Here is a 26,899-nt window from a genome sequence, read left to right on the forward strand (position 1 = left end):
TCTCCTGAGCATTTTTCATGCAATAACTTTCTCTGTATCTCTTATAATAAAAAAGATACAACAGTCTGGAAAGGAATGTACTGTTCTAATCAATGAACACAAAAAAATGCAGCAGCAGCAGCCATTTTTCTATTTTTTTGTGTAGCGTTGAAAGGGTTAAATAAGATAATGTCATTTTGGAGGATTAAATTGATAATGTATAATTATAGTTTAAAGATTAAGGTGGAACCCATACCTAAACTAAAATTAATTTGGCTCTTTTAATTTTCATAAATTTCTGACTTTTACCCTTTGACAAAAATAAAACAGTTTTTAAAAACTTGAACCACACACTTTATCTGAAAAAATTCATTAGATATATATTTAGCAGTATGACAAACACCAATTTTGATCATTGAGAAGCTTAACATTTCCTAAACAATACTCAATAGAACTTGATTAAACTTTTAGGTGATTTTGACAGAGTTATCTAACTGTAATGTTATTGTACCACCTTAAATGCCCTTCATTTATTTTTACAGGAACGACTGATGTTGCTTGTGAAGTGACAGACAAACCTTCTCCATCAGAAAATGAGATCCAGTTTATATTATCAGAAGTTAGAAATTATTTACATCAGGATGTGGATGGTAGGTTATATAGAAAGAGAAAATATCTTTGTGCATTTCCACTATCACACCCCTATCAACTTGGGATGCTAGTATACTGATCCTAAGAGCTCTGCTCTGCTCTGGAAAAGCCATGTTATATACATTTTATTATTGACCATGATGAATACATATTAAGATTGACAAAGCTTTTACTACTTATATCAAATACATGACAACAAACAGGGGTACTATAAATACCAAATATAATTTCGGCAGCATAAAATTAACAATTATAACTCTTTGCAGTCTCTCGCTATAGAAATAACTCATATAATGTGTTGAGCATACCAGCTGTAAATTAAAGGCTTGTCTGATGAGATATAATTCAGAGTTTCAGTAGCACACATTTGATCAGACATTTTAATTGAAGCCTGCCCAAAAATGTGCCAATGAAATTCTTTATTGTATGAAAAATAGCTGGTGATCTAGCCCAACAAATGCAAAATTCTTACTTTTGTGAAACAATTGAATTTAAGACATTTGAAAATCAGAATAAACAAATGTCACAAAGAAACTAGATATAGCTAGTTAGTATAAATATATTCAAGCACAAACCAGAACTTCAAATACTATAAACAACTAGATTTATAATTGAAAAATCAGACCAATCAAAATACATAATTTCAGTTTTGAATTGATGCTTGTTGTTTTTAGGGGCATTAAGTGTTACCCTTGTCTGTCTATAGGTCCAAAAATAAGTTGTTGTTATCTGAAAAAAGTTTGGCGCAACCAAATATTATGAAACTTAGACACAAACACTTATTATCGCAAAACTTGGATCAATTGCCAATTTGGTGGTGTCACTTTTACTTGTTCTTGAGTTATGTCCCTTTATAACAAAAATTGCAAACAGGGGCAATAACTGTTTCCTATGGACACATTCTCCATTTTCGTTTTCACCAAACATATCCTTAGTTGATTTATTAACAAACTGATTCAACACAGTATGGTGCAGACTATTTATATAAAGACTGCACACAAAATGTGTCAAGACATTTTGTTCTCTGCTTTCTTCATACTCTATAGTCGTCTGGTTATTTGTTTGTACAACCTACATGATAGACGTTTGAACAGCTTTTCAACTTCTGGTCTTTAGATGTTTCTCGTACATCATTGTTTTCATTATTGAAAGAAAAATATGAAAATATAACTACCAAATTTGAAAATTAAAACAGATCCCTTCTGAAAATAGTTGTACTTGAAACAACAGAGAAACAACTGATGTAAAGAAATAGAGTTAATGTCTGAATTGTCTTAATCTATAATATGCTATGAACTGTGGGTGAAACACTAGCCAGACAGCAATCTAACTGCAAACGTTAAGCAAAAATAGACATCGTCTGGCATTGTACAACCTTCAACATTCATTAAGCAATCCTCTAGAAAAAGAAGGCAAAGTTGTCTGGTAAAATTATAAATGAAATCTTGGCAACACCGAATTCCTTTAAAAAACATAAAATATTCCATGAAAATCACTGATGCTATAGATGATTTAACAAACTGAAATGGTTAAGCATGAATTAGCACAGACACTTCATTTCAAGCCTGTGCATAATGTGTGCCAATCCACCTCAGTTGTGGCCCTTCATTCTGAATTTATGAAATATCTGCTACTGGAAGTTAGTCAAACAATAAATCATCCTGAATATGTCGAAAATATTTACCAGTAAAACAAGTAAATCAAACAATTACCTTGCCAGGTCATCTTGAATATGTAGACAATATCTTTTAGGCTGATGTGCTGCAGATACTGTTTTACAGCAAAAATGGTATAAACGAATAATTACCTTTTAAAGTTTACGATGATTGATAAATAAATTATAATTTACTAAAAGCTACCTGTCCAATGATGGAATTGAAATAAATATGGTCAAACACAAAATAGCATTGGCAATTTCATTAAGCCCATGCATATATTGTGCCAAACCATATCTATCCATTCTGGGATAGCTCTCTGGCCTGATAAATAAGTTGTCAAAGGAGTAGTAGTTGTTTTTCTTAAAATATAGCTGATAGTTGAAGGATTGGTCACCATTTCACTAACACATATTCGCTCAGACATTGGAAATAAAGCCTGCACAAAGATGTGCCAATCAAATGCTGGCTTAGTTTTCATTTTAAGATTCACCCTGAGTCAAAGAATATAACATACTATGTTATACTAAAAAATAGAAGTCAATTGTACAGATATTTGTCAATTGGTCTTTATTATTTTAAGCTAAATCTCAAAACTTTAATTTATCTTTTACCAATAGTTTAAATGCGTTGTAGCGATATATTAATTTTAAAAGTTATTTATACTTTATTTTTAAAATTGATAAAAAGAAAAAGATATTTAATAAAAAGAAAAAGATATTTAATAAAAAGAAAAAGATATTTAATAAAAAGAAAAATGATTTTTAACCGGAGTGAATTCAAAAGAAAATAAATAAAATAATGACTTGATATTAAAATTAAGTGAAATTTAATGATAAAATTAATTACATTTATAATTTTTACACTAAAATTTTAAATATATTTTTTGATTGAATATGAAAAAAAGTATTTAAACTAGATAAAGAAAGAAAAAAGTAATTTTAAAAAGAATGAAATGAATAAAAATGACTATTAAAATTAATTTTACAATAAAATTTGAAATTAAACAATAATTTAAATAAGATATGCTACCTTGATGTGATTTCCTTTCGAATTCTTTGTATTGGAGCTGATGAACATTACAAGCCCATATGATGTATATATACCAAGTATAAGTTATGTTTGTCACTGATCAGTGTGTCAGGATCACTCATACATATTATCATAACTCTTTAATTACTGGAGTATTATCCTTGTCAGTCAAGTTTTCTTGAGACAAACTATCACAAACATGTAATTAATTTGTATACATTGTTGATTATATTTTAATGGAAGGATAATTAAAGTTTTAATTTCTGTAGGTTGTTTATTGTTTATAACAAAATTGGTTATTGAAAGTGTTTATTTTGGATGTCATAAAATGTTCATGATCAATCTGTTTGATAATATAGAAATCAATTTTTAAATGTTTTTTTTTAACTTCATGTAAATTATCATATTGTACAATTTTATATAATTATGTTATTGATGCTTTTTATATAGCATTTTCTTTTATGCTGTTAAACTTATTGTAATCCAATTTAATATTTTAACTTTCAAAATTTTAATTCAGGGTATTATTGAAAAATGTTTTAAAAAAGGAGATTATTTAGATAGTCAGCTTTTTGAATAAGTAATGACATGTATGAAGCTAATTTACTTCTGTGTTTTGTTATTAAATGTCCAGCTAATTTCATTTCAAAGAAAATGTATGAATTGAGACTCCAAATTCAAATTTTGTTTTAAATTTGTCCAATTATTCGATAATTTAGACTTGGATTTGTGTACTTCACAAACACAGCCACATTTGTTTCTGATATTTTTGTACTGCAAATACTGCTAGGAAAGAGATAACAGTGTTAAATTGTACACACTGTTGGTATAAGTTAACCCTGTTACAAGCTTTTCAATTCAATCCCAACATTTTATTGTTTAAATCAATTATATTTAAATCAAGGTATTGGATCAGGGATCAGTATATGTAAATCCTTGAGAATACAAGATGAATAGAATTATAATTGGTTTTCACACACAACACCAATTTAAACATCGTTTTTTGTCACAGTGAGTCAAGGGAAGCAATCCTCACTAATCTATCATTATATATTACTTCATGAAGAGTTTTATTTTTATTGAACCCTTAGCTGACAGTGTTCTCAATAACATAATAGAGGGTGGTAATGGGTGTACCTTCGTGAGGAATCTATAATACTAAAATTACGAGGTCCAATTTGTCAGCCGTCATCGGGTAAAAACGACAAATCAAAGAATTCAACTCTATATATAACTTATATAGGACAATGGTATAGATTAAAAATTACACCACTCCAGACCCTTTTGTTTTCCACATAATTAATAATGCCAATAATTAACAAGTTCCGGGTCGAATCCGATACCGATACCAATAGTATATTCACCTGTTAGCTATTACCTTATCTGTACATTCCGCATTTGACAGGCGCACCACCAAACGGTGTATTTAGGATTTTGCTATATACACGGGTCATAATCAAAGGGCTGACACTACTAAATTAAATCATTGTCAAATTGTTCCCTATTGTAGTTTTATTCAGCAATCAGCAAGACTTTCTAAGATAACTAATATAGGACAGTGCTGTTGATTAAAAAATACTCCATTCCTGGATAGCCAGGACCTTTTGTTTTCCAAATAATAAATATTACCAATAATTGATAAGTTCCAGGTCGACGGGTTCAAACAGAAAGATTTGAAAGCAGAGAAAACTGTGTATCTTATAATCGACATGACTTTAATATCAGATATATATTTAATATATCAGATGACAATACCAATTACTAAAATAAGGCTTAAGCATAGTTATATAATTCAATTCAGTCACGGACCCGCGATATCATGGGTGTGTACTTGTAACAGTAAAAATTCTTGCCAAAAGATGTTAACAGTAATTTTTGTTGCATGATGATAAAATATACACTTTCTTTCAGACGATAAAACAATTGAATGATTCTGACGAATTTTGTTAAATTTTTCCAAAAAAAACAATAACAATAATTATTTGAGACCTCTGGCGAATCATGATAAGGATAATTTGACAAATCATGTTGAAATTTTAAATCAATTTTTTTCTAATGGTAGCTGAAAATGTCCCTTTGACGTTAAAGGGCATTACTACCCTCATAATACAATGTTATCTAAAACTAAAGTGTAGCATTTTAAAGAGGAATGTAGAATAACTGTACCAAGATATAAAAAAAACCTCTGATATCAATAATTCTCTTAAAAGACTTATAAGCATATGAATCTCTACTTAATGCAGCAAACCTCTTTATTTTGATTTTTTTTTTAAAATAGAAGAAATTTTACTTTTGGAATTTACTTCCAATTGTCAGCAAAAGTTTTTATGAGTCTTTCTAGTGGTACATTCTTTTGGGCAAAAAAGAAGTTCCTATGTATATTGTTCAGTTACACAAGTACCTGTAATAAAGTTTTGTAGACCTGGAAATGTTTTATTCATGATTTATTTTCCCTTATTTATATAAGTGTTCATAAAATGACAAGATGTGCACATTTGTTTTTGATGCATAAATTTAACACCAGCACAAGTTTTTGCACTGAAAATGCGTAAAATAACAATCCTTGAAAATATAAAAGTTTGAAATATTGATATACTTTTTTTTCCAGTAAGAAGAGGTGATGTGCTGTCAGCTTGGTGCGGAATCAGACCTCTAGTGATGGACCCCAACAAGTCAGATACTCAATCTATAGCTCGCAATCATATCATAGAAATCTCAGATAATAACTTAATAACTATAGCAGGTAACCTTTAGTATGTGATGGGCCCTAACCAAACAGGCACCTAATCTATAGCTCGCAATCATATCAAAAAAATCTCAGATTATAATTTAATAACTATAGCAGGTAACCTTTACTATGTGATGGGCCCTAACCAAACAGGCACCCAATCTATAGCTCGCAATCATATAGAAATCTCAGATAATAATTTAATAACTATAGCAGGTAACCTTTAGTATGTGATGGGCCCTAACCAAACAGGCACCCAATCTATAGCTCGCAATCATATCATAGAAATCTCAGATAATAATTTAATAACTATAGCAGGTAAGCTTGGACCAAAGCAAATCCAATTCCTTTTGAATAGCTTGCAATTATATTATAGAACTCTCAGAACTGATAAATTGTAATGGGCCTACACAGATATCTGAGATGATATAATAAAAAAGAAGATGTGGTATGATTGTCAATGAGACAACTATCCACAAAAGACCAAAATGACAGACATTTTAAAACAACTATAGGTCACCGTACAGCCTTCAACAATGAGCAAAGCCCATACAGCATAGTCAGCTATAAAAGGCCCTGATAAGACAATGTAAAACAATTCAAACGAGAAAACTAACGGCCTTATTTATGTAAAAAAAAATGAATGAGACAACTATCCACCGGGGACCAAATGATGTTGCATAGCCGTCTCACATCAACATTTCTTGTAGGATATTTAAACGAAAAAAAACATGTACATAGGAAGAGAACATTATAACTGAACGCTGTTCATTTTTTTTTTTTTTCACACTAATTTTTAAAAATTGAGGAAAATTGTATTTGCAAAGATGCATTTTTTGTGGTTTTAAGAAATTCTGCATTCAAGTTGATGGGAAAATTGTAATTTGATAAAATCTTAAAGTAATGGTCAAAGTTACACGCAAAACCCTAAAAATTAGTACACCACAAAAATGATTAATTCTGAAAAATTTACTGAACCAAGATTGAGAGACTGCAAGAACTTTTAACTTCCTTTTAAGGTCCAAATGTGCATGAAAATTTGATGTTGTATTGGTCCTTGATTTTATATTGTTTTATTTGATAGGTGGTAAATGGACAACCTACAGACATATGGCTGAAGAAACAGTTGACAAAGCAATAGATGTTTGCAATCTAAAGACCACCTCAGGATGTCGGACTAAAGGTCTAATGTTAGATGGTGCTCATGGATGGTCCCCGACATTGTTCATCAGATTGGTGCAAGATTTTGGTCTGGAAAATGAGGTAATGGTGTCACCACACAATATTTTTGTTCATCCATCTGCTCTTTATTTGATTAACTGTAAAAATTAGGAAATGTGGTATGATTGTCAATGAGACCACATTTACAGGTATACCATACAGCTTTCAAAAATGATCAAATACAACTCTATAGTTAGCTCAATATTAAAAAGACAAACAACAACAAAAGGTGGAACAATTGAAAGAATCTGTTGTTCTTCTACAAGGCATGCAGTTGTGCACATGCTGTTAGTTTCTGTTGCCAAACATTGACTTTGTCATTTCTATTTATATTATTTGGAGATGACAGACAACACAGATCTTTTTTGATAGACTATATTTTTTAAACATATTCAGTAGTATTAAACTATAACAAAATGAATAGTGTTTTCTATTAGGAAATTCAAATTTGTACTTCAGTGTGGTTTATATGAATAAATGTTATCAATGCACGTTCGTGGTGCCAATCACTCTGTCTGTACTTTAAGTCAAGATTGTCTAAGCTAGTTTTTGTTGAGGCATTGACTTTAGTCGAAAAAGCGAGACTAAGCGATCCTACATTCCGTCATCGGCGGCGGCAGCGGTGTCCACAAATATTCACTCTGTGGTTAAAGTTTTTGAAGTTTTAATAACTTTCTTAAGTCATACTGGATTTCTACTAAACTTGGACAGAAGCTTGTTTGTGATCATAAGATAGTATTCAGAAGTAAATTTTGTAAAAATAAAATTCCATTTTTTCCATATTTTGCTTATAAATGGACTTAGTTTTTCTGCAGGAAAACATTACATTCACTCTGTGGTTAAAGTTTTTGAAATTTTAATAACTTTCTTAAACTATCCTTGGTTTGTACCAAACTTAGACAGAAGCTTGTTTATGATCATAAGATAGTATCCAGAAGTAAACTTTTTAAAACGATAAATCCATTTTTTCCGTATTTTACTTTAAATGGACTTAGATTTTTTGCCAGGAAACAACACATTCACTCTGTGGTTAAATTTTTTTTAAATTTTGATAACTTTCTTATACTATTTTTAATTTGTGTCAAACTTGGACAGAAGCTTGTTTATGATCAAAAGCTAGTATCTAGAAGGAAATTTTGTTAATATTTTGTACCTGTGTATCTGTATTTTACTTATGAATGGACTTAGCTTTTCTTCCAGTTAACATTTCATCCAGTCTGCAGTTAACGTTTTTAAAACATTTATTAGATTAATAAACTATCCTGGATTTTTACCAAACTTGGACAGAAGCTTCTTACAATCAAAAGATAATATCAAGCGGAATACTTTTATTGATTTTTTCCCTCATTTTTGTTGAGCCATCAATTTACAGCAAAAGTAGGCAAGACACTGGGTTCCGCGGAACCTTTACGAATTTTTTAACTATTTATTACCATTTTTCCAAAATGATTTGTATTTAAACAAGGTGAACCAACACCTGAAGTGGTAATACATGTACATGTAATAGTGCTTTGGGTATTGTGGGTGGATACTGAAAAGGTAATCACAGTTGTCTTTCACTTGATAAGTTAAAGTAAAATAAAATGATAATAAAGACAACAGCACCCATCAATTACCGCATGGTAAGAGTTTATTCTGGTTGACATGTTTCACCAACAAGCATGGCCTCTTCAGGACAATATTAAATGTGAAGTCGAACAGCGTAGTACAAATTTTGCGGTTCTGCGTTTTCGATGAAAATAATGTTACAATAAAGGTTGTTATGTCGACGTTATAGATATAAATAGAAAGTGAAAGTGAAAAAAGAATCTAGTTAAGTTAAAAGTGAAAGTTAGTCAATAACGTTATTATATGGTTAGCTGCTATATATACATATTCTCACACATCTATGTAGTTGTTCTCATGGAGGTTTCTAGTGGTATTATTGTTGAAATAATGAAATAGATCATAATGCCATACCATTTCAACTGGCTTCACTCCCAAAGAGGTACTGTTTCCAATTGGGATGGTAATAGGGTGATATGTATGATCGCTGCAAATTTTTGGAATTGTTAAACTTGGTAGCTACGTATACTTTGCTAATAAAGTGTCCGTGGATCAAGCTTTTCTTCTTTGTGATTCCTGTGGTTCATTTTGTTTCTAGTTTCTTCCTTTATTCTCTAAGTATGTTAATAAAGTGTCTGTTGATCAAGCTTTTCTAAGTAAAATGACTGGTATTCATAATCATGTTGACTTCGTGTACTTATATATGATTTGTGTAAAAAAGTACTGGTGGCACATCATTGACAAAAATGCCTAACACATATAGTGCTTGGAGTTGTAACATCATTTTTATTAAAGGGGAATACATTCTTGATTTATTGCTGGTGTCAAAATTATGAAAATTTGCATTCAACAAACATGAATTTCTTTGTATGAATCAATCTGTGCACCTCACACAAAAATGTGAAAGTGTCAGGTTTTTAGTGGAACTGCTAATAAAAACTTAACCAACATATGTACATATCATTTTGAAATTCCATTTTTTTTTAGGTAGCAAAGCATTTAGCCAGCACATATGGAGATAAAGCTTTCAAAGTTGCAAAGTTAGCTACGCTGACGGGTAAACGATGGCCAGTGTCTGGTAAAAGACTACACGAAGAATTCCCTTATTTAGAGGCTGAAGTAAGAATAAGAATAAGAATTTGCTACATTAAAATGTAGAAATTTAAAAAAAAAAAATGGTTTGATTGACTTTTATTGGTGCATGGGAATCATTCTCATCTCCCATTGTACAGTGGATTTCAGAAATTTTATAAGTTTTTAGCAAATGGTTCCAGATACATTCTGCACAGCATGTAGGAGTTTACTCTTCCAATATTTTATTATATTGATACTCATTGAAGCAAATAAATACCGACTGTTTACATATAGCAAGAGTCATTTATAATGTTTATTCTCTTATGGTTGGGGCCTGTTATCTAACTCCCACGTGAATAGATATTTTTCGTATCACACCGTACGGAGTGTGATATGAAAAAGTGATATCAAAATTACATTAATTTGATGATCCCTAGACGATTTTGGTAAATTTTACTTTAAAAAATTATAAAAATCTGTCATAAGTAAACAAGTATGCGTTGCAAAGAAAAATGGCCGTAGCAACACAACTCGCAACAAATAGGCCACACACATACAACTTTTTGCCATAAGAGAAATAGGTTTAACAACTTGTGAGAATTAGATATCGCTTGATATCAACTCTCGTTATTTAATTTCAATAGTAATAAACTCGCCATAGGCCCGTTTATTATTATTGAAATTAAATAACTCGAGTTAATATCAATCGATATCTAATTCTCACTCGTTATGTAACCTATAATTATTAAGTCAAATTCAGAGCTATTACTTCTTCAGGTCAGGTATCAATATTGTTGTCTTGATAGTTTAATATCAGTATATTTCAGGTTAGATATGCAGTTAGGGAGTATGCATGTAGGGCTGTAGATATTTTAGCCAGAAGAACCAGATTAGCTTTCTGTAATGTACATGTGTTAGTAAATTTCAGGTCAGATATGCAGTTAGGGAGTATGCATGTAGGACAGTAGATATTTTAGCCAGAAGAACCAGATTAGCTTTCTGTAATGTACATGTGTTAGTATATTTTAGGTCAGATATTCGGTTAAGGAGTATGCATGTAGAGCTGTAGATATTTTAGCCAGAAGAACCAGATTAGCTTTCTGTAATATACATGTGTAAGAAAATTTCAGGTCAGATATGCAGTTAGGGAGTATGCATGTAGGGCAGTAGATATTTTAGCCAGAAGAACCAGATTAGCTTTCTGTAATCTACATGTGTTAGTATATTTTAGGTCAGATACATAGTGAGAGAGAATGCATGTAGAGCTGTAGATATTTTAGCCAGAAGAACCAGATTAGCTTTCTGTAATCTACATGTGTTAGTATATTTTAGGTCAGATACGTAGTGAGAGAGAATGCATTTAGAGCTGTAGATATTTTAGCCAGAAGAACCAGATTAGCTTTCTGTAATGTACATGTGTTAGTATTTTTCAGGTTAGATATGCAGTTAGGGAGTATGCATGTAGGGCAGTAGATATTTTAGCCAGAAGAACCAGATTAGCTTTCTGTAATGTACTTGTGTAAGAAAATTTCAGGTCAGATATGCAGTTAGGGAGTATGCATGTAGGGCAGTAGATATTTTAGCCAGAAGAACCAGATTAGCTTTCTGTAATCTACATGTGTTAGTATATTTTAGGTCAGATACGTAGTGAGAGAGAATGCATGTAGAGCTGTAGATATTTTAGCCAGAAGAACCAGATTAGCTTTCTGTAATCTACATGTGTTAGTATTTTTCAGGTTAGATATGCAGTTAGGGAGTATGCATGTAGGGCAGTAGATATTTTAGCCAGAAGAACCAGATTAGCTTTCTGTAATGTACATGCTGCAGAAGAGGCCCTCCCAAGAATCATTGAGATAATGACAGAGGAATTAAAATGGAGTAAATCTAGACAACAGGTAAGGGGGCTGTTCTATTGAAATGAGAGTTTTGGAATAGAATTCCTTTCTTAATGCCCCACAACTAATTATATAACATACTTTGAGAAACTCTGCATAATTCAAATGAAAAACTGTAAACCAACTTATTTTTGTGTTTATACCTTTCTAGTCCATTTCGCGGCGATTTAATTTTGTGATTTTCTAATTTACTTGAGTTAGATAAATAAAGAAAGATCCAAGTTTTACATTTCCACAAAGATTTAAATTTCCGTTATTTTTCTACTCAGGAAAGTTATAAATCGCTCGCGAAAATAAGTTGGTTTACAGTACTAGAAAATTGACCTACAACAAATTTTACATCCTGTCTTCTTCATTTAGTTTTATGAAAAAGCCATAAGGGAATGAATGGTAAGGAATCAAAAACATTATTCAGAAACTGTTTTGCATCTCAAGAGCTTACATACTTGGTAGGAATGTTTGTTTCACATTGTCTTTACCATATTAAATTGTCAGTTTGAATTGATCAAATTTTTACTAAAGTTATGGGACTTTGACCGTTTCTTTTAGTATTTTAACAATCTCATCTTATGAATGCAATTTCTTTTGTCCAGTTTTACTGAAAAACTCTTATACTTGGTAGGATATAAATATATAGTTCATTATATGAAGTGTCAGCCATTTTGAATAACCTATTAAGGGAGTTGTGCAAATTTATGCAACATCTCTGAAACTATTTTAAAAAAAATAATACATGTACATGAGAAGAAATAAATTCAACTAATTAGCCATAATTTAAATTCATATTATATTTCAAGTTACCATACTTATTTGGTTAATTTCATAAGTTATGATTTAGAATAGAAAAATTGCTTTCTATTTCACATTTGTCACATACATGTACAAATCATAAAACACAACAAAGGAGATGGGTGAAATACCAGAGGAATTTTCACTCATAGATAACAAATAAAACCTGACAATGCCATGGTCACAAAAGAAAAAGATGAACAGATAAACAATAGCATACAAAACACATCATAGAAAAAAAAGACTAAGCAACACGAACCCTCCATTACAAAAAATCTAAAGATCTTTCGAAGTTACTGACATCATGTTTTCAGTGTGTTGTGTATATTTTATATTCTTAATGTTTCCAGGCAGAAATGGAGCATGCCAAACAATTTTTGAGGCGAGAAATGGGTTTAGATTTAGGTGCTGGTACCTCAAGTGTTCCTATCAACTTTACTAAGGATGAAATCAATATGTATGTAAAGAGATTTAAATCACTGGACTATGAAAACAAAGGTTTTATTACTGTTAATGATCTCAGGAGATATTTTAAGGTAAGGAGAAATTTAGAAAAGTACTTTTAAGGTGGTACCGAATACTACAGGGAGATAACTCTGAAAAATCTGCTAAACATTTAAATCATGTAAGCTTCTCAATTGCAATGATGAAAAGTCAAATTAAATCCAATGAAATTTTTCAGAGTAAGTGATAGGTCAAAGTATATGTTTTGTCTATATTTTAGGAAAATTAAACTAGTCAAATTAATTTTTGTCAAGGTGTTTGGTACCACCTTTACAGTAATGTGGATACACGTTATTAAACGAGGGAAAATGATTTATGTGGGTATTGATAAAAGTGTTTAACAAAGAACACATTTTATAAGGTGTTATGTGAAGATGAAGACATTATCTAAAAAACTAAAACCGAATATCTTTGAAAAAACAATTGTTTGTCAATATCCTTCAACTTTCCTGGTTTGATATTTACATCCAGATAAGTATTTCAATTTAGCATAAACTTTTAATTAAACAGAAAACATTGAGACTATAAAATAATCTGAAAATAATGCACTGTAATCTAGAGTGGTCATTATAGGATTAAACACATTTTTTCTAGAGGTTATTGATGTGTAAACCGGGGCGATTAACTCACAAACTGAATAAAAGTCTGAAGGACTTTTATGTTGAGTTTGTGAGTAAGAGCCCCGGTTTACACATCAATAACCTCTAGAAAAAATGTGTTTAATCCTTATAATTCTTCAGCCAAACATTTGTGATATCTAATAAACATTTTTTTTTATGATGGCTACTATATATATTACCATCAAAAGCACAATGGCAAGTCGTAACTAAGGAGTACACCGCCATCTTGACTTTCTAAAAACCATAAATGTCAGATAACTACAACGGAATCTTAAATAGAATAGCACCTACCTCAAAAACTTCATTTTAATTAAATGTTATTCCAATTTGAAGCGTACACATAACGAAATAATCTTTCCCTCGAAAATTTCTTTTCGTATGACGTCGTGTTTTGCCATGACGTAAATTCGCCAAATCCTTCATGAAATTTCGCAGAATTTTATTAAATTTTATTTTTATACATTTTGGAAGCTTAGTGAATTAAATTTATTTCTTTTTTTTTGTTATATATGCACTAGAATAGTCACAACTGTTATGCAATTGTTTTTAAATCTCAAATTGCTGAAAATCCTGGGATCACTGCAAGCTTGTGTATCGCGCATGAATAGATTACAAAAGTAATTTCTGAAACATGGTTTATCGAAGTGTAAACTTGGAGAAAAATTCTAATTGACCAATCCAATTCAAGTATTTATAGATATGCAAATCATATAAGAATTATAATACATTATAATGTATAATTTATTTAGAGTTATTTCCCTTATATCATAGACCTTAACATTAAGGCAAATTGTAAAGCAAAGACTAAACTATTTTTTGCATAATAAATGGTATACAAATAAAGACTCCTAATAATTATAATCTCTCTCTATTTTTTGCAAAAAGCAATTTCTGTTGAGGCCTCAGTTAATTTTTTATCCTTTTTCACAATTCGTCAGTAATTTGTGTTGAATATCACATTATTGGTTGAGAAATGATAAACTTGTAGATAGATATAGAACTTATTTATACTTGCAAGGAACCAGGAAAAGAATGGGGAAAAACGGTAAAAATTTGATTGTCTTCCTGCTTCTAAAGCTGATACACATATATTTTATATTTTCTTACTATGTAATGTATATTTGATTTCAGAAAATTGGTGAGCGTGTGACAGAAGATCAGCTGCATGATATCCTTAATGAAGTAGATCTCAACAAAAATGCTCAAGTAGATATAGGAGAATTTCTCCAGGTTAGTATTTACCTGTACCACATGTGTACAGTGACAATTGTGTAATGTGTGTACAGTGTTGACTACTTTTATTTGTGTACAGTATTTTTTTAGTGTGTGTCAGTGTGAAACATAGTGCTCAGATTTTAAGAGCATATACCATTACATACATTTCATATTTTTTTACCATCAGGGCCACCCTTAATTTCTGTGTGTGATGTGCTTACCAATGTCTGTTTGTAGGGCTTCGTAGGTAGGGATTTGTTTTTTTTTTTTTTTTAATTTGGGGGGGGGGGGGGGGGGGAGGCAACATAAGTTGCATTTTTGATACAAGAAAACTACATTTGAGCACAAATAAAAAAAATAAAAAAAATAGGTGGGTAGGGGGATAACATCAAATAATTTTAATTTTGTTTTTGTCCTGTAGTATTATATCTATTAACTTTACATGACAGGTCTTAACTACTTGGTCTAAGGATTGGTGGTATTGTGACTGTCTTTATCTGTCTATCATATGACTTTGTTTTCATACTCCAGTGGTCACACTCCCAAAAACTTTGAAATGATTTTGGCTTAGACATAACTGAATGAAGTTTGATTTCTGAATTCATTCTGATTTAATCTCTCTGCAGCTTATGCAACTTGTGATTGCATTGGAATCTCACTGTGAGGGTCTAGACCATGCATTAAAGCCATTTGTTTACAGGATAAGATCCCTGCATTCTGACCAATAGTAAGGAGTTGTTGTTGTGTCACTCACATCCACAGAATTTATTGTTTGCACTGATTGATACCTCACAAAAGATCTCACACATTCCTCTTGGCTATATATAGCTTGAACAAAAATTGTGTGGGTATAATTGTACCATGCTTTTAATAATATATAAGGTTATGTTGTGAATATATCAATGATTCTATAGATATCTATAACTCTATTTATTTTTTTTATCCAAGCTTTTAGCTTTTTAGGACTACTGTTGTATGATAAAAAAAAAAGTAAAAAAAAATTATAAAGGTATTCTTATCATAAACATATGAAAGCATTTGTTTTTCTTTATTTATCGTAACACACACACTTTTGTAGATTTGAACCACAAATGTTAAGCTCAATGAACAACATATTTTCCAACATGTTGTTTGTAGACTTAGGCAATACCAGGAATTGAAAATCCATGACAAATTCATGTTTCTTTAATCCATAAAAATTGGCACCCTTCAAAAGTTAAACTAATCCACAGTATGTGCGTAATTAGTATCATCAGTTCATGATTGAAGTGAATAGATACATGTTTTATTTGCAGTTTTGGTATTTTGTTGTTGTGTGGTCACTTAAGCAGTGTTATATAATTGTGTGCCCTAATTCACCATTTAAGAATCTAAAGGACCATGGGTTATCTAATTGTTAAAGGACCATGGGTTATCTAATTGTTTGTGTTGAAAACAACCACTATTCGTTGATGTTATTTCACTTATTTTGGACATCGTAAGCCAATGACAGCCATTCGGTGCAAACTACGCTTTTGAAAATATTACCCATAATTCAATAGATTCTGAAATGGCAAATCGATGACATTTTTTCACACACTGTGGATTCATTTTTTAATAGTACTAATTATAATATAACTTAAATGGATTGACGGAAAATTGTATTTTTATTTACTTTTTTTTCAAGGTTTTTATAGCCTATATTATCATTATATTATAGAAAATTTATAATTTGGTGACAAATTTGATTTGTAGTTCACTTGTACCCATGCATTGAAATCAATGGAAATAAGTAGAATTGAGAGTACCCCACAAATAGAAATGAATCTACAGTAACTTATGCTTCTTTTTTTTCTCCTACAGCTGTTGACTACACTGGAATCTCTTTATTTACCTACAGCTGTTGATTGCACTGAAATCTTACAAAAAAATGTTTTTTATTTACCTACAGCTGTTGAGTTCTCTGAAATCTCACAAGAATAATCCTGTTTATGGCATTAAATCGTCTGTGTACAAGATGAAATCACTACTCAGTGATTCCGACCATGAGTAAGGCATTGGTTTGGCTTTTCCAAGTCTATAACTGTGAAGTCATTCGCTTATTTTTATAGCTGTAGTCAAAACCTGGTCATGCAGTCTGTTTTACATTGTTTGTGTGCTATAATGGTTTCTTAAAATGCTGCAATATTGTCATTTTTTAAGCTGACATAATTTTGTGCATTTTTAAGCATGTTTTTGAATGATTAAAAAATAATATATTTTTATATATATGTTCTTCATATCATCTATTTAAAGGCAATTAGAACCTGAAAGCAGTTTGTTTAAGAAACAACAATCGATCTTGTTAAGACACAAATGTAAGAGTATAGGAAAGATAAGACTCAGAATATAAGTTCATTTGGACTGAAGGATATATTTTTTTTATTCTATATTATTTATCAAAGGAACAGCTCTTAACTTATAATGTAAAACAGCATGCAGGCTGTGCACAGTTAGCATTATATAGTGAGAAATAAGTTATAAAATATTAGTTAAGACTTGATAAATTACACAAAGGGTAATTTTGTTTAAAATGGACATTTTAAAATATTCCCTTTCACAGTATTTCATATTTGATGAAATATTGTTTCAAAATTTTTTATTCATTTCAATCGCTTTTTAAAAAGTTAAATGCAGTAGAAATTCTCACTTTAAAGGCATTAATTGAGTGGGTGTTTTTCTTTTATTGTATAGTATACATATATTTTATGCTTCATGACACAATATTCAAGGTGTTAACCTGTTGCTTTTAGATCTGCCTTTAAAATTTTTGAAATTTTAAAAAATAATTTTTGAAATATATGCTTACATGCTTAAAACAATGTTATTTGCAAAAATATACCTGTTTGTTTAGAATGGTTAAATGATTATTGAATGATATTGTCAGTATTTTGCCTCCATTTGGATTTTTGGCTTACCTACATAAATTTGTGCAAAAATATGAATCGTACATGTACAGCTTACTAGCAAAACAAATTATAATTGCAGATTAAAAAAAATTTGCATTTTTTTTTATGAATGATAAAGATATGGAATGAATTCACAGTTGGGCTGTTAACATGTTCTTTATTGAATTGTTGTTGATAAACCAAGTTTTGTCCTGCAAGTCTTTACTGTTGAGTTGATTAATGATGTTTATTTCATATCGGTTGAGAATAAGATTCTCTTATTGGATAAAAAGGGGTCACATGACATTCATTATTCTTCAGTAATAAATTCCATCGGTCATTAACAGATAAAAAACGGACCAGAAAACTTTTACATGATAATGATCGATGGGGCGTGGTTTCCGTCTGATAATGACCGTTGGGGCATGGTTTCCGTCTGGTAATGACCGTTGGGGTGTAATTTCTCTGTTAATGACCGGTGGGGCATGGTTTCTCTGTTTAGAGAGATGTATCTTTTATAAAACATGTTCCTGTTTTTAATATTGTATTTAAGTTGTTGAATTGTTTATTATATGTTTTCGTTAATTATAAAATTAAAGATAACTTGATTAAGTATTTATATACTGAAAAATTGCACTAAAATGAATGGCAGTATTAATACGACTGGTCTTCACTCTTTGCCATAGAAATCATGCAACTACTGGAGTTGCTTTAGGCATTTTGAATTTATGAGAATTTTCCAAAACATGGTTTCTCAATGAAATAAACATAATAGTTCTTGAAAAAATAGTCATTATCATGATACATGAACTGCCCGTAGGACAGTGGTATTGACTGCGACAGCAATAACGACCTCGCCTTCGGCTCAGTCATTATCACTATATTAGTCAATACCACTGTCCTGTGGGCAGTCCATATATCACGATAATGACCAGTTTTTCAAGAACTATTATATTAAATATACTAACTTTCATTATAAATTAGTTTGTAAGTTTTCTTAATTGAATTGTTTCAAGTTACTCAGTTTTGGGCCCTTTATAGCAGACTATAGTGTTTTTGACATTGTTAAAGGCGGTACAGTTGCTTATAATTGCTTACATCCACTTCAACTGTTGGAAAGTTGTCTCATTCATTGTCATTAGTGGTCATACAACATCTCATTTTTTTTCAACTTTATGATATTAATGAATTATTGTTTTAATGGAAAAACCAGAGAAGAGCAAGTAAATTTGATATTTAAATTCGATTTTGATCAAAAGTTAACACAGGAAAACTGTTAATAATTTGTCAAAAGATAGAAATGAATAAATTACCTAAGAATCTGGAAAAAATACTTCCTCTAATGAAGGACTGAAATAATTAAGCCATGATCAATTCAGCATATACAGGCTGTTCCATTTATTAAAAAACAACAATTTACCTTGGAAAGGCAATTTTTAATGTATACAGGTGTCTTAAATTACTTCGTTTGATGTATATTTTAATGGAACAGCCAAAACTGGTTTTACTGTTTTCCTTATTTGCAATATTCTGTTCTTTGTAATTCATTATTTCTTTTATGTTTTTGTTTTAATTCAGGTTGAGCGATGTTGATCAATTTTATTTTTTATCATAACAGATAAATTATTAACTGTAAATGTGACCTTGTTTCAGGGTTCTAACATAGGTTGGCAGGCTTGAGAGTTCTTTTACAGGATGTGCTTACAATTACAGTTCTAGCAAGGGTTCAAAATATTTTGCTTTCTTTTAATCCACTACAACTCTTTGTATGTTAATTATCCTCCATAAAAGTCTTGGAATCATTTTCAGAAAATATCATACTTCAAATAAAATCAAGCTGAATGTTTGAAAGATCTGTCAAGTTCTGAATGTAAACTTATTAAAGACCTTATGGGCTATTCCATTAAAATGTATGTGGGAGGTTAGAAATGGAAGTTAAATTATTGGATGTGGGTCATGGGTCTTTTTTCAGAATGCATCAATTACCATTTTGCGAAATTATCTAAAAAATATGGTTCTCGGTTGTCCCTTCTACTTTCCCACATAACATTGTAATGGTATAGCCCTCACACATTCAGAATACCTTAGACTCACAACTTCTGAACCCTTGTTATACACTCTTGAAGCATTAATTGAAAATTGGCAAGATTTTATGCCAAGTTTTGAATGTTTTAGTTGATGTATTGTGCAAATGTTTGTGAGGAACTCGAGAAATTGTCTAAGGAAGAGGGAGGATTATCACGTCATCGTGAACTTTCGTTTACGGTATTGAACGCACCTTCGTGTGATTACTTCTTTTGAACAATCCATCAAACTATTACAGCTTATAAATTAAGTATAATGTGAGTCATATGGGATAGGAATTGATTGGGTTTTTTTTTAACTTCTTTGGAAATCAACATTATTCATTGGGTAGCAATGTTTGTGTATTTTGTGGTTATAGATAACTACCGTGAATACAAATGATTATCGAAATATTTACTTGTATGACGAATTTTCTCAAAACCACAAAATAAAATATCCATAAAAATACAATGTTTCCTTAATACATGAAAAAAACTCACATCAATAAAAATACATGAATTCACAGTGTTTAAATATTTTAAATTCATTTTGTCTTGAGCTATATAAGGTTTTGCTAAAAACCAATGTAATTTTTTTCGTGGCATAGAAAAACTATTAATTCTAAAATTTAAAAGTTTTGTAAACAGTAAAGAATTATTGGCATTTAGACTTGGTTTGGTTCATGAAAATAAAATGTTTGATAGCTATTTCAAATTGGTACATAATCTTTAATGGGGTGAATTCAAATAGTAAATAGATCATTTCCTATATGGCTCATCTTTATACATAATAAAGTATATAATGATATTTTAGTATTTTTATGCATAATAAATTTAGAATGTATTACAACTATAAATGAATTGCATTTGAATATTTATGATTTGAATTTCAGTTTAACCAGTGTGTACCTTTGTTTTGTTATATATTACATTAGAATGTCTTTAAACATGATACTGATTGATCCTTTTCCTATTTATGTTTTTTTCTTCTTTTTTTTTTTATGTTTTTGTTCAAATGTTTTAAATCATGTAAATTAAGAAATTCTAGAAACGATATACAAATATGCAAGATAAATTATTGCTATTTAATAAAAGGCTACATACAGATTATTCTATCAAAATAAAAGTGCATACTAGTCTGGTATTTATATCATCAAGATTTTGACATCAATATAAACATCACAAATAATCCTGAATTTACAGTACATAATTATTTTTTTGGTGGCTCAAGCTAAAGTTACATAAATTAATTATTGAACTAAGCTGCTATGCATACTTTTACAGTAAAGATCCTAGTTGTATACAATGATGCTTAGGGTATTGTCCAATTAATTTTAATCAATTTAATTATCGTTAAATATCATCTATATTTCATTCAGACATAAATTTTCAAAGATATTGAGTATACTTTTATCAGAAATGTTGTTAAGATAAAGCTTTTTGTTTATTTTTATGCCCCATCAATGATTGTATAGGGGCATTGTGTTTTTTGGTCCGTATGTTTGTCTGTCTATCTGTTTTTTTGTCTGTCCTTCTTCAGGTTTAAAATTTTGGTCAAGGTAGTTTTTAATGAAGTTGAAGTCCAACCAACTTGAAACCTAGTAGACATGTTTCTTATGATATGATCTTTTTAATTTTAATACCATATTAGAGTTTTGACCCAGATTTCATGGTTCACTGAACATAGCAAATGATAGTTCGAGTGGGGCATCCTTGTACTTAGGACACATTCTTGTTTCATATAAGGTACAGCAGAGAGCCGTTTCTATGAAGATAGATTAATATTTAAATGGAAATGAATTGTATTCACAGGAACATAATATACTTGTCTATTTTATAACTATATTACTTTCAAAAAGAATATAAAGACCGCATTCATGAATTTATTTGTGTATATACATGTATATTTATAGTATAATTGCAGTCAAGCTTTATATTGCAAGCTCTTACAATTGCAATACATATTCCTTGAGGCATAATATTCACAAAATTGACACATATTTTATTCCAAAAACACAAGCTAATTTATGTTATGATCTTTTATAATTTTTTATTATTGATTAAGAATAAGAAGAATAATTCATTACTTCTCTGGTAAAATATAAATTGCACTAGTGAGCTTTTGCTTTGTAGTATTCCATTTACAATAGTATAGTGCAATATTTAGAATTTATAGTTACTTGGTTTTTTTTTAGTATTTTTTTTTATTTTTTAATTGCCTGATTTAAATTTGTAGAAAGGAGAAATCATTTCAAAAGTTCCAATTGACTTTTTTTTTTTAATTATTGACAGAAAAGTATGCTGGCTATTTCATGTATTTGGTCTGCTACATTTTTTTTTTAAAACATGATGATTTTATAGTTTTGATAGGTACACATTATCATGCTATCAAGCAATGATAAATTATTATGTTTTTACAATCTTTTTTTTTTATATCTTATCTGTTTTATCTATGAAATACTCTTTACATTTTCAGAATGATGGTAAAATTTTCACATAATCATAGCATTTGTATTCACATATTACTATATTTTGTATTTTACAGTTAATGAGTGCTTTGAAAAGTGGTAACGTCTCTAATTCAAGATTTGCTAAGGCTGTTTTGAAGAGTTCCGAGTTGGACCGTATTCCTGTAGAGAGAAGTGGGGGAGGAGTGTAGCCAACATAATAATTTAAAGATCTGTCCTTGACCTTGTAGTTGTATTATTGTCATCTTATTTATTATACTTCATCAGTTTTATGTCTCACAGGAAAAGTACACAATAATCTATAGATATGCTAAAAAAGACCTTCTGTTTGATAACCCCGGGAAATAAATAAAAGTTATTTAGTCTAATGTAAAAAAAATTCATTTGGGTTATAAATATATGTATATCAATGAAAAGATTAGTTGGGAAGGTCAAAGATAATTAATTTAATAAGGCGACAAGCCAGAAAGAAATGTGTAATGTTTTATATCAAACTCTTTATTCACTACTGAACTCTGCATCAAATGCATGAAATTTAGTACCCTTTAAATTATAATAAATCTACAATGTTGTTTGTTCTTATTGCTTCTGAAATATTTGTACTGTATATGTATTTTAAAACTCTTGTGTTCTTATTGTTACAAATGTTGATGTAGGTATATTTGTTATGCTTAAATAGATACACTGGAATACAAATGCAGTTTAAAATCCATTGAATAAGCATCATCAGAAAATGCAACTATGTATGCATGCTCATTCCTTGTTTGAAATGAAGAACTTGTAAAACAAAACCACTGATTGGTAGACGAAACCAATAAAAAGATAGCAGAAATAATTCCTGAACTTTTTAAGATTTGAGTATCACTGATGACTCTTTTATAAACTCAAACACACGTCTGGAGTACAAAATTATACACATTTGAGCATCACCAATGACTCTTTTGTACGTTAAACACTGATATAGAGTTCACAATGATAAGCCTAATATTATTGGTGAATTTTGGTTAAAAAAAAAAAAAAGAATGAACTGGAAGTAGAATATTATTTTTTATCAGTTTTATCTTTTGTTTATTGTTGTATGTGTTAATGTTTTATTTGTATGTGAATAAACAAGGTGTAATGCATAAAATGTATACTTATATATATATACTGCAGAGTATATTTCATGTCTTTTTTTTCTTTCTTATGGCCATTTAATAAGGGTCTTTCCAATTTGACATTTTTTGTCTATTTTTGCTTCGATCTGTCTAAATTTAACTAATAAGTGTAAGCCTTATTTTTGTTTATATATAGGTCAAAATAGATATTCTATCAATTTGTGTGAATGTATTTCCTATTTAGAATCTTTGCTGTTTGAAATTACTCCAAAAACACACATTAATCTACTAATAAATTGTTGGCCCTGAGTTAGGTTATTCTTTAAAATGTTTGATTATTCAGGATTCAAATTATTATTATATTTGAAAACTATATCTAATGTTTGATGCATTAAGACTATTTGGTGCTTGAAATATACAAGATAAACTTTTAACTAGCATTGATATAGATAATGGTAATGAAATTTCTTTTGTGTAATTTATGATTCAGACAACTGTCAATTCAATAAAATGAATCGGATGAAAATTTAAACATTCATCAATTCAAACTTTTTGCAAGGATTTCAGTGAAACAAATTCTCAAAAACACAAAGAATTACATGTATATATATATGTTTATGCCCACTAATGTTTAAAACATGATACTAGACAACAATAAGAGAGTAATAAGTTATACTCATTTTATGGATTAGTGATCAATGTTAAGTTTTTCTTGTTAGGTCTGTTATCAATATGTTGACTCTTTTAGTGAATGGAATGAGTGTAATGTGTCTGTATTTGCAGGTTTCTTTTGACGTTAACCTCATTTTCATTAATCCTCGATAATTTTATGTCTATGTTATACCTTAACCAGTAAAGATCTTTTAAAACACAAAATTCAAATACAGTCAGTAATGCTGACAAAACATTTCAGTGTTTTCACCCTTGTTTTGATGAGTAATGTAGTCCCAGCACTATAAGAGTTTAAATACATGAATGATCATTGTGTGTGTGTGTGCAGAGTTATTGTTTTTTTTTCTCTTTTACTTTATGTGTTTATGAGAGTATTCTGCATAATGTTATTGTCTGTTCTTCATTTAACAAAAAACTTATAAACCATTTATTGAAACCAGTATAACTGAACTACCATATGTTCCATTGTTTTTGTGTGAGCCAATTTTAAATTATTAAGGATACATTGTATTTTCATGCTTTGAGCAAATTATGTATACAAGCCTATAAGAAATTTGTTTTTTATAACGTGTTTAATTTGATTGTTCATCTTTTACCCACAAACCCTCAGAAATGTTATTTCAATAATGAACCCACATTTAGGAAAGATTTATATTTATGTTTTAACTTCCTGTGCATTGTGGGGACCTCAGTGGTCAAGTGGTCTGAGTAGTAGAACTACTGTTTCACTAGCCTGTCAACACTCAGGTTGTCAGTTTGAATCCTGTACTTCCTTCCTCCACCAAAAAATCCTAACAGCATCAACATAGCAACAACAGTAGTGTGGAAAGTGGCGTTTAACACCTATCTATAAATCAAATATTTAGTTTTGTGATTTCAGAAACTGCATCTTTGCATTAAATTCTTAAGGTATCATAAATTTTCAGCCAAACACAGTGTTTTCCTTAAACTTTGTGTCAAGAGAATCTATGTCGTGCACATGCTTAAACATTTAGAACTTCAACACTTCAACTCATAACTTATACCATTATTATATACTGTAAGATATTAATCAAAAGTTGGATAATTTGAACTGTTGGTTGGTTTGAAAGACAATTTTTTTTTCCTAAACTGATCACACTATCTTTATAAAATGACTGCAAACTTTAAATGATATCCATCATATTTGTTATTTATGATATGTTGATGTAGTTTACTGTTCTTTTTATACACACATTTTATGTTAATAAATTATTATTTTAGTAGACAATGTTTCTGTTTTATTAACTATCTATACAAGAAAATGGCTCTTCAAAAAGTTTAACAAAGCTTGTCAACTGAACCTCTGTTTTGTGGACTAAGAAGGAAATTTCTGTCTCTATGTACAGGTTTTTTTTACAATAATACTTTTTACATTGAAGATAAGAATTTAAACTATGTTTCTCCTAAAAAGACATTTTCATTCATCTTTCATTGTAGTCGAGAAAATAACAGCCTTTTTGTCATGTTATTTAATTATTTGATGTGAATATTTTGTTTCATTTCCTCTCAGAAGGGAGTTACCAATGTCGGTGAGATGAAAGTTTACATGTCGGTCGGGGATGTTTAAATATAATTTGTCAAGAGGCAGTTTGTTGGTCAGAATGGAGTTTCGATGTTGATCTAGGGGATGTTTCAATGTCGGTCAGGAGGCAGTTTCCATGTCGGTCAGAGGGATGTTTCAATATAATTTATTAAACTTCACGTTAAAATGCTTCGCCGCGGTTGATAATGTTTTCTCGGGGTAACAATCTGCTCTATCACCCTCTCAACTATGTGTTATTTATATATTGCCAAGTGGCAGTTTTCATGTCAGTCAGAAGAGAGTTTCCATTTCAGTCAGGGGAATGTTTCAATGTCGGTCACATGGCAGTTTACATGTCGGCCAGAAGGGAGTTTCCATGTCGGTCAGCAGGGAATTTCCTTGACAGTCGGGGTTGTTTAAATGTTTATCAGGCGGCATTACATAGTCATTTGATGTTAGAAAAATCTCTATCACCATATTTCGTTTCTGTTTGTTGGTCTTTTATTGCCGTGATTCTTGTATGAGGAATACAAAACCTTCAAAGAAAACAGGAAAGAAAAACTTTCTGAACGGATAAAGAAATCTTATTTTGTATTTGAATTTGTCTATCTAGATTGACAGTAAACTACATATCGTGGTGACACAGAACATAAACTGCAAAAACATATATATGAAATTATTTATTAAGAATTAGAAAGAAAAAAAACAGAACATTTGTGAACGAACAAAATTAGATGGAAAGGCAGACAATCAATTTGTGCTATTTTTTGGCCCAGAAAAAAAGGATGGATTTGCAAACACTACAAAGAAAATTCTAAGGTTAATCGGGTTACACCAAAGACCTGAAAGTGGACCCGAGAAGACCTGAAAATATACGACGAAAATTATTCAAATTGCAATAACTTTTTTTTTTATTGGATGGAATTTCTTCAAGTTAGAATTTGACTAATTGCAAATATCCATATTTCATTTAAATTTAAACATTTTAAATTAAAAACAAATTTTTGATGCCAAAAGTTGGACCTGAAGGGAGAAATGAAAAGACCTGAAGGGACCTGAAAATCTATGGTCTGACTAATTCTAACTTCAATAACTTTTTTAATACTCAGTGGATATCTTTCAACTTCTGATTTTGTGAAACAAAAAGTTCAATATAATGATAATATAAAAAAATATGTATGAAAAATATCGTTGGGCATTCAAAATTTGGACCTAAACGGAAAATTAAAAATCTGAATGAGC

General features: G+C 30.1%; 1 protein-coding gene across 6 annotated transcripts in view; it reads left to right on the top strand.

The window, feature by feature from the left end:
* The window catches only part of LOC143059650 (glycerol-3-phosphate dehydrogenase, mitochondrial-like), a 65,034-nt gene extending 39,671 nt beyond the window's left edge, over positions 1–25,363 (top strand). For 2 of the 6 annotated variants that reach the window (XM_076233174.1, XM_076233173.1), the window contains exons 10-17: positions 522–629; positions 5,926–6,060; positions 7,130–7,308; positions 9,799–9,930; positions 11,622–11,780; positions 12,920–13,105; positions 14,825–14,923; positions 22,423–25,363. In XM_076233174.1, the coding sequence (XP_076089289.1) occupies positions 522–629; positions 5,926–6,060; positions 7,130–7,308; positions 9,799–9,930; positions 11,622–11,780; positions 12,920–13,105; positions 14,825–14,923; positions 22,423–22,536 (1,112 nt within the window). In that variant the 3' untranslated portion in view covers positions 22,537–25,363. Of the gene's footprint in view, positions 1–521; positions 630–5,925; positions 6,061–7,129; positions 7,309–9,798; positions 9,931–10,813; positions 10,970–11,015; positions 11,145–11,621; positions 11,781–12,919; positions 13,106–14,824; positions 14,924–15,534; positions 15,636–16,838; positions 16,937–22,422 lie in introns of those variants that run through there. The other 4 variants (XM_076233176.1, XM_076233175.1, XM_076233178.1 and 1 more) reach the window with 4 other exon arrangements.
* Positions 25,364–26,899: the final 1,536 nt, after the last annotated feature.

This window comes from Mytilus galloprovincialis, chromosome 14 (genome assembly GCF_965363235.1).
Source record: "Mytilus galloprovincialis chromosome 14, xbMytGall1.hap1.1, whole genome shotgun sequence".
NCBI lineage: Eukaryota > Metazoa > Mollusca > Bivalvia > Mytilida > Mytilidae > Mytilus > Mytilus galloprovincialis.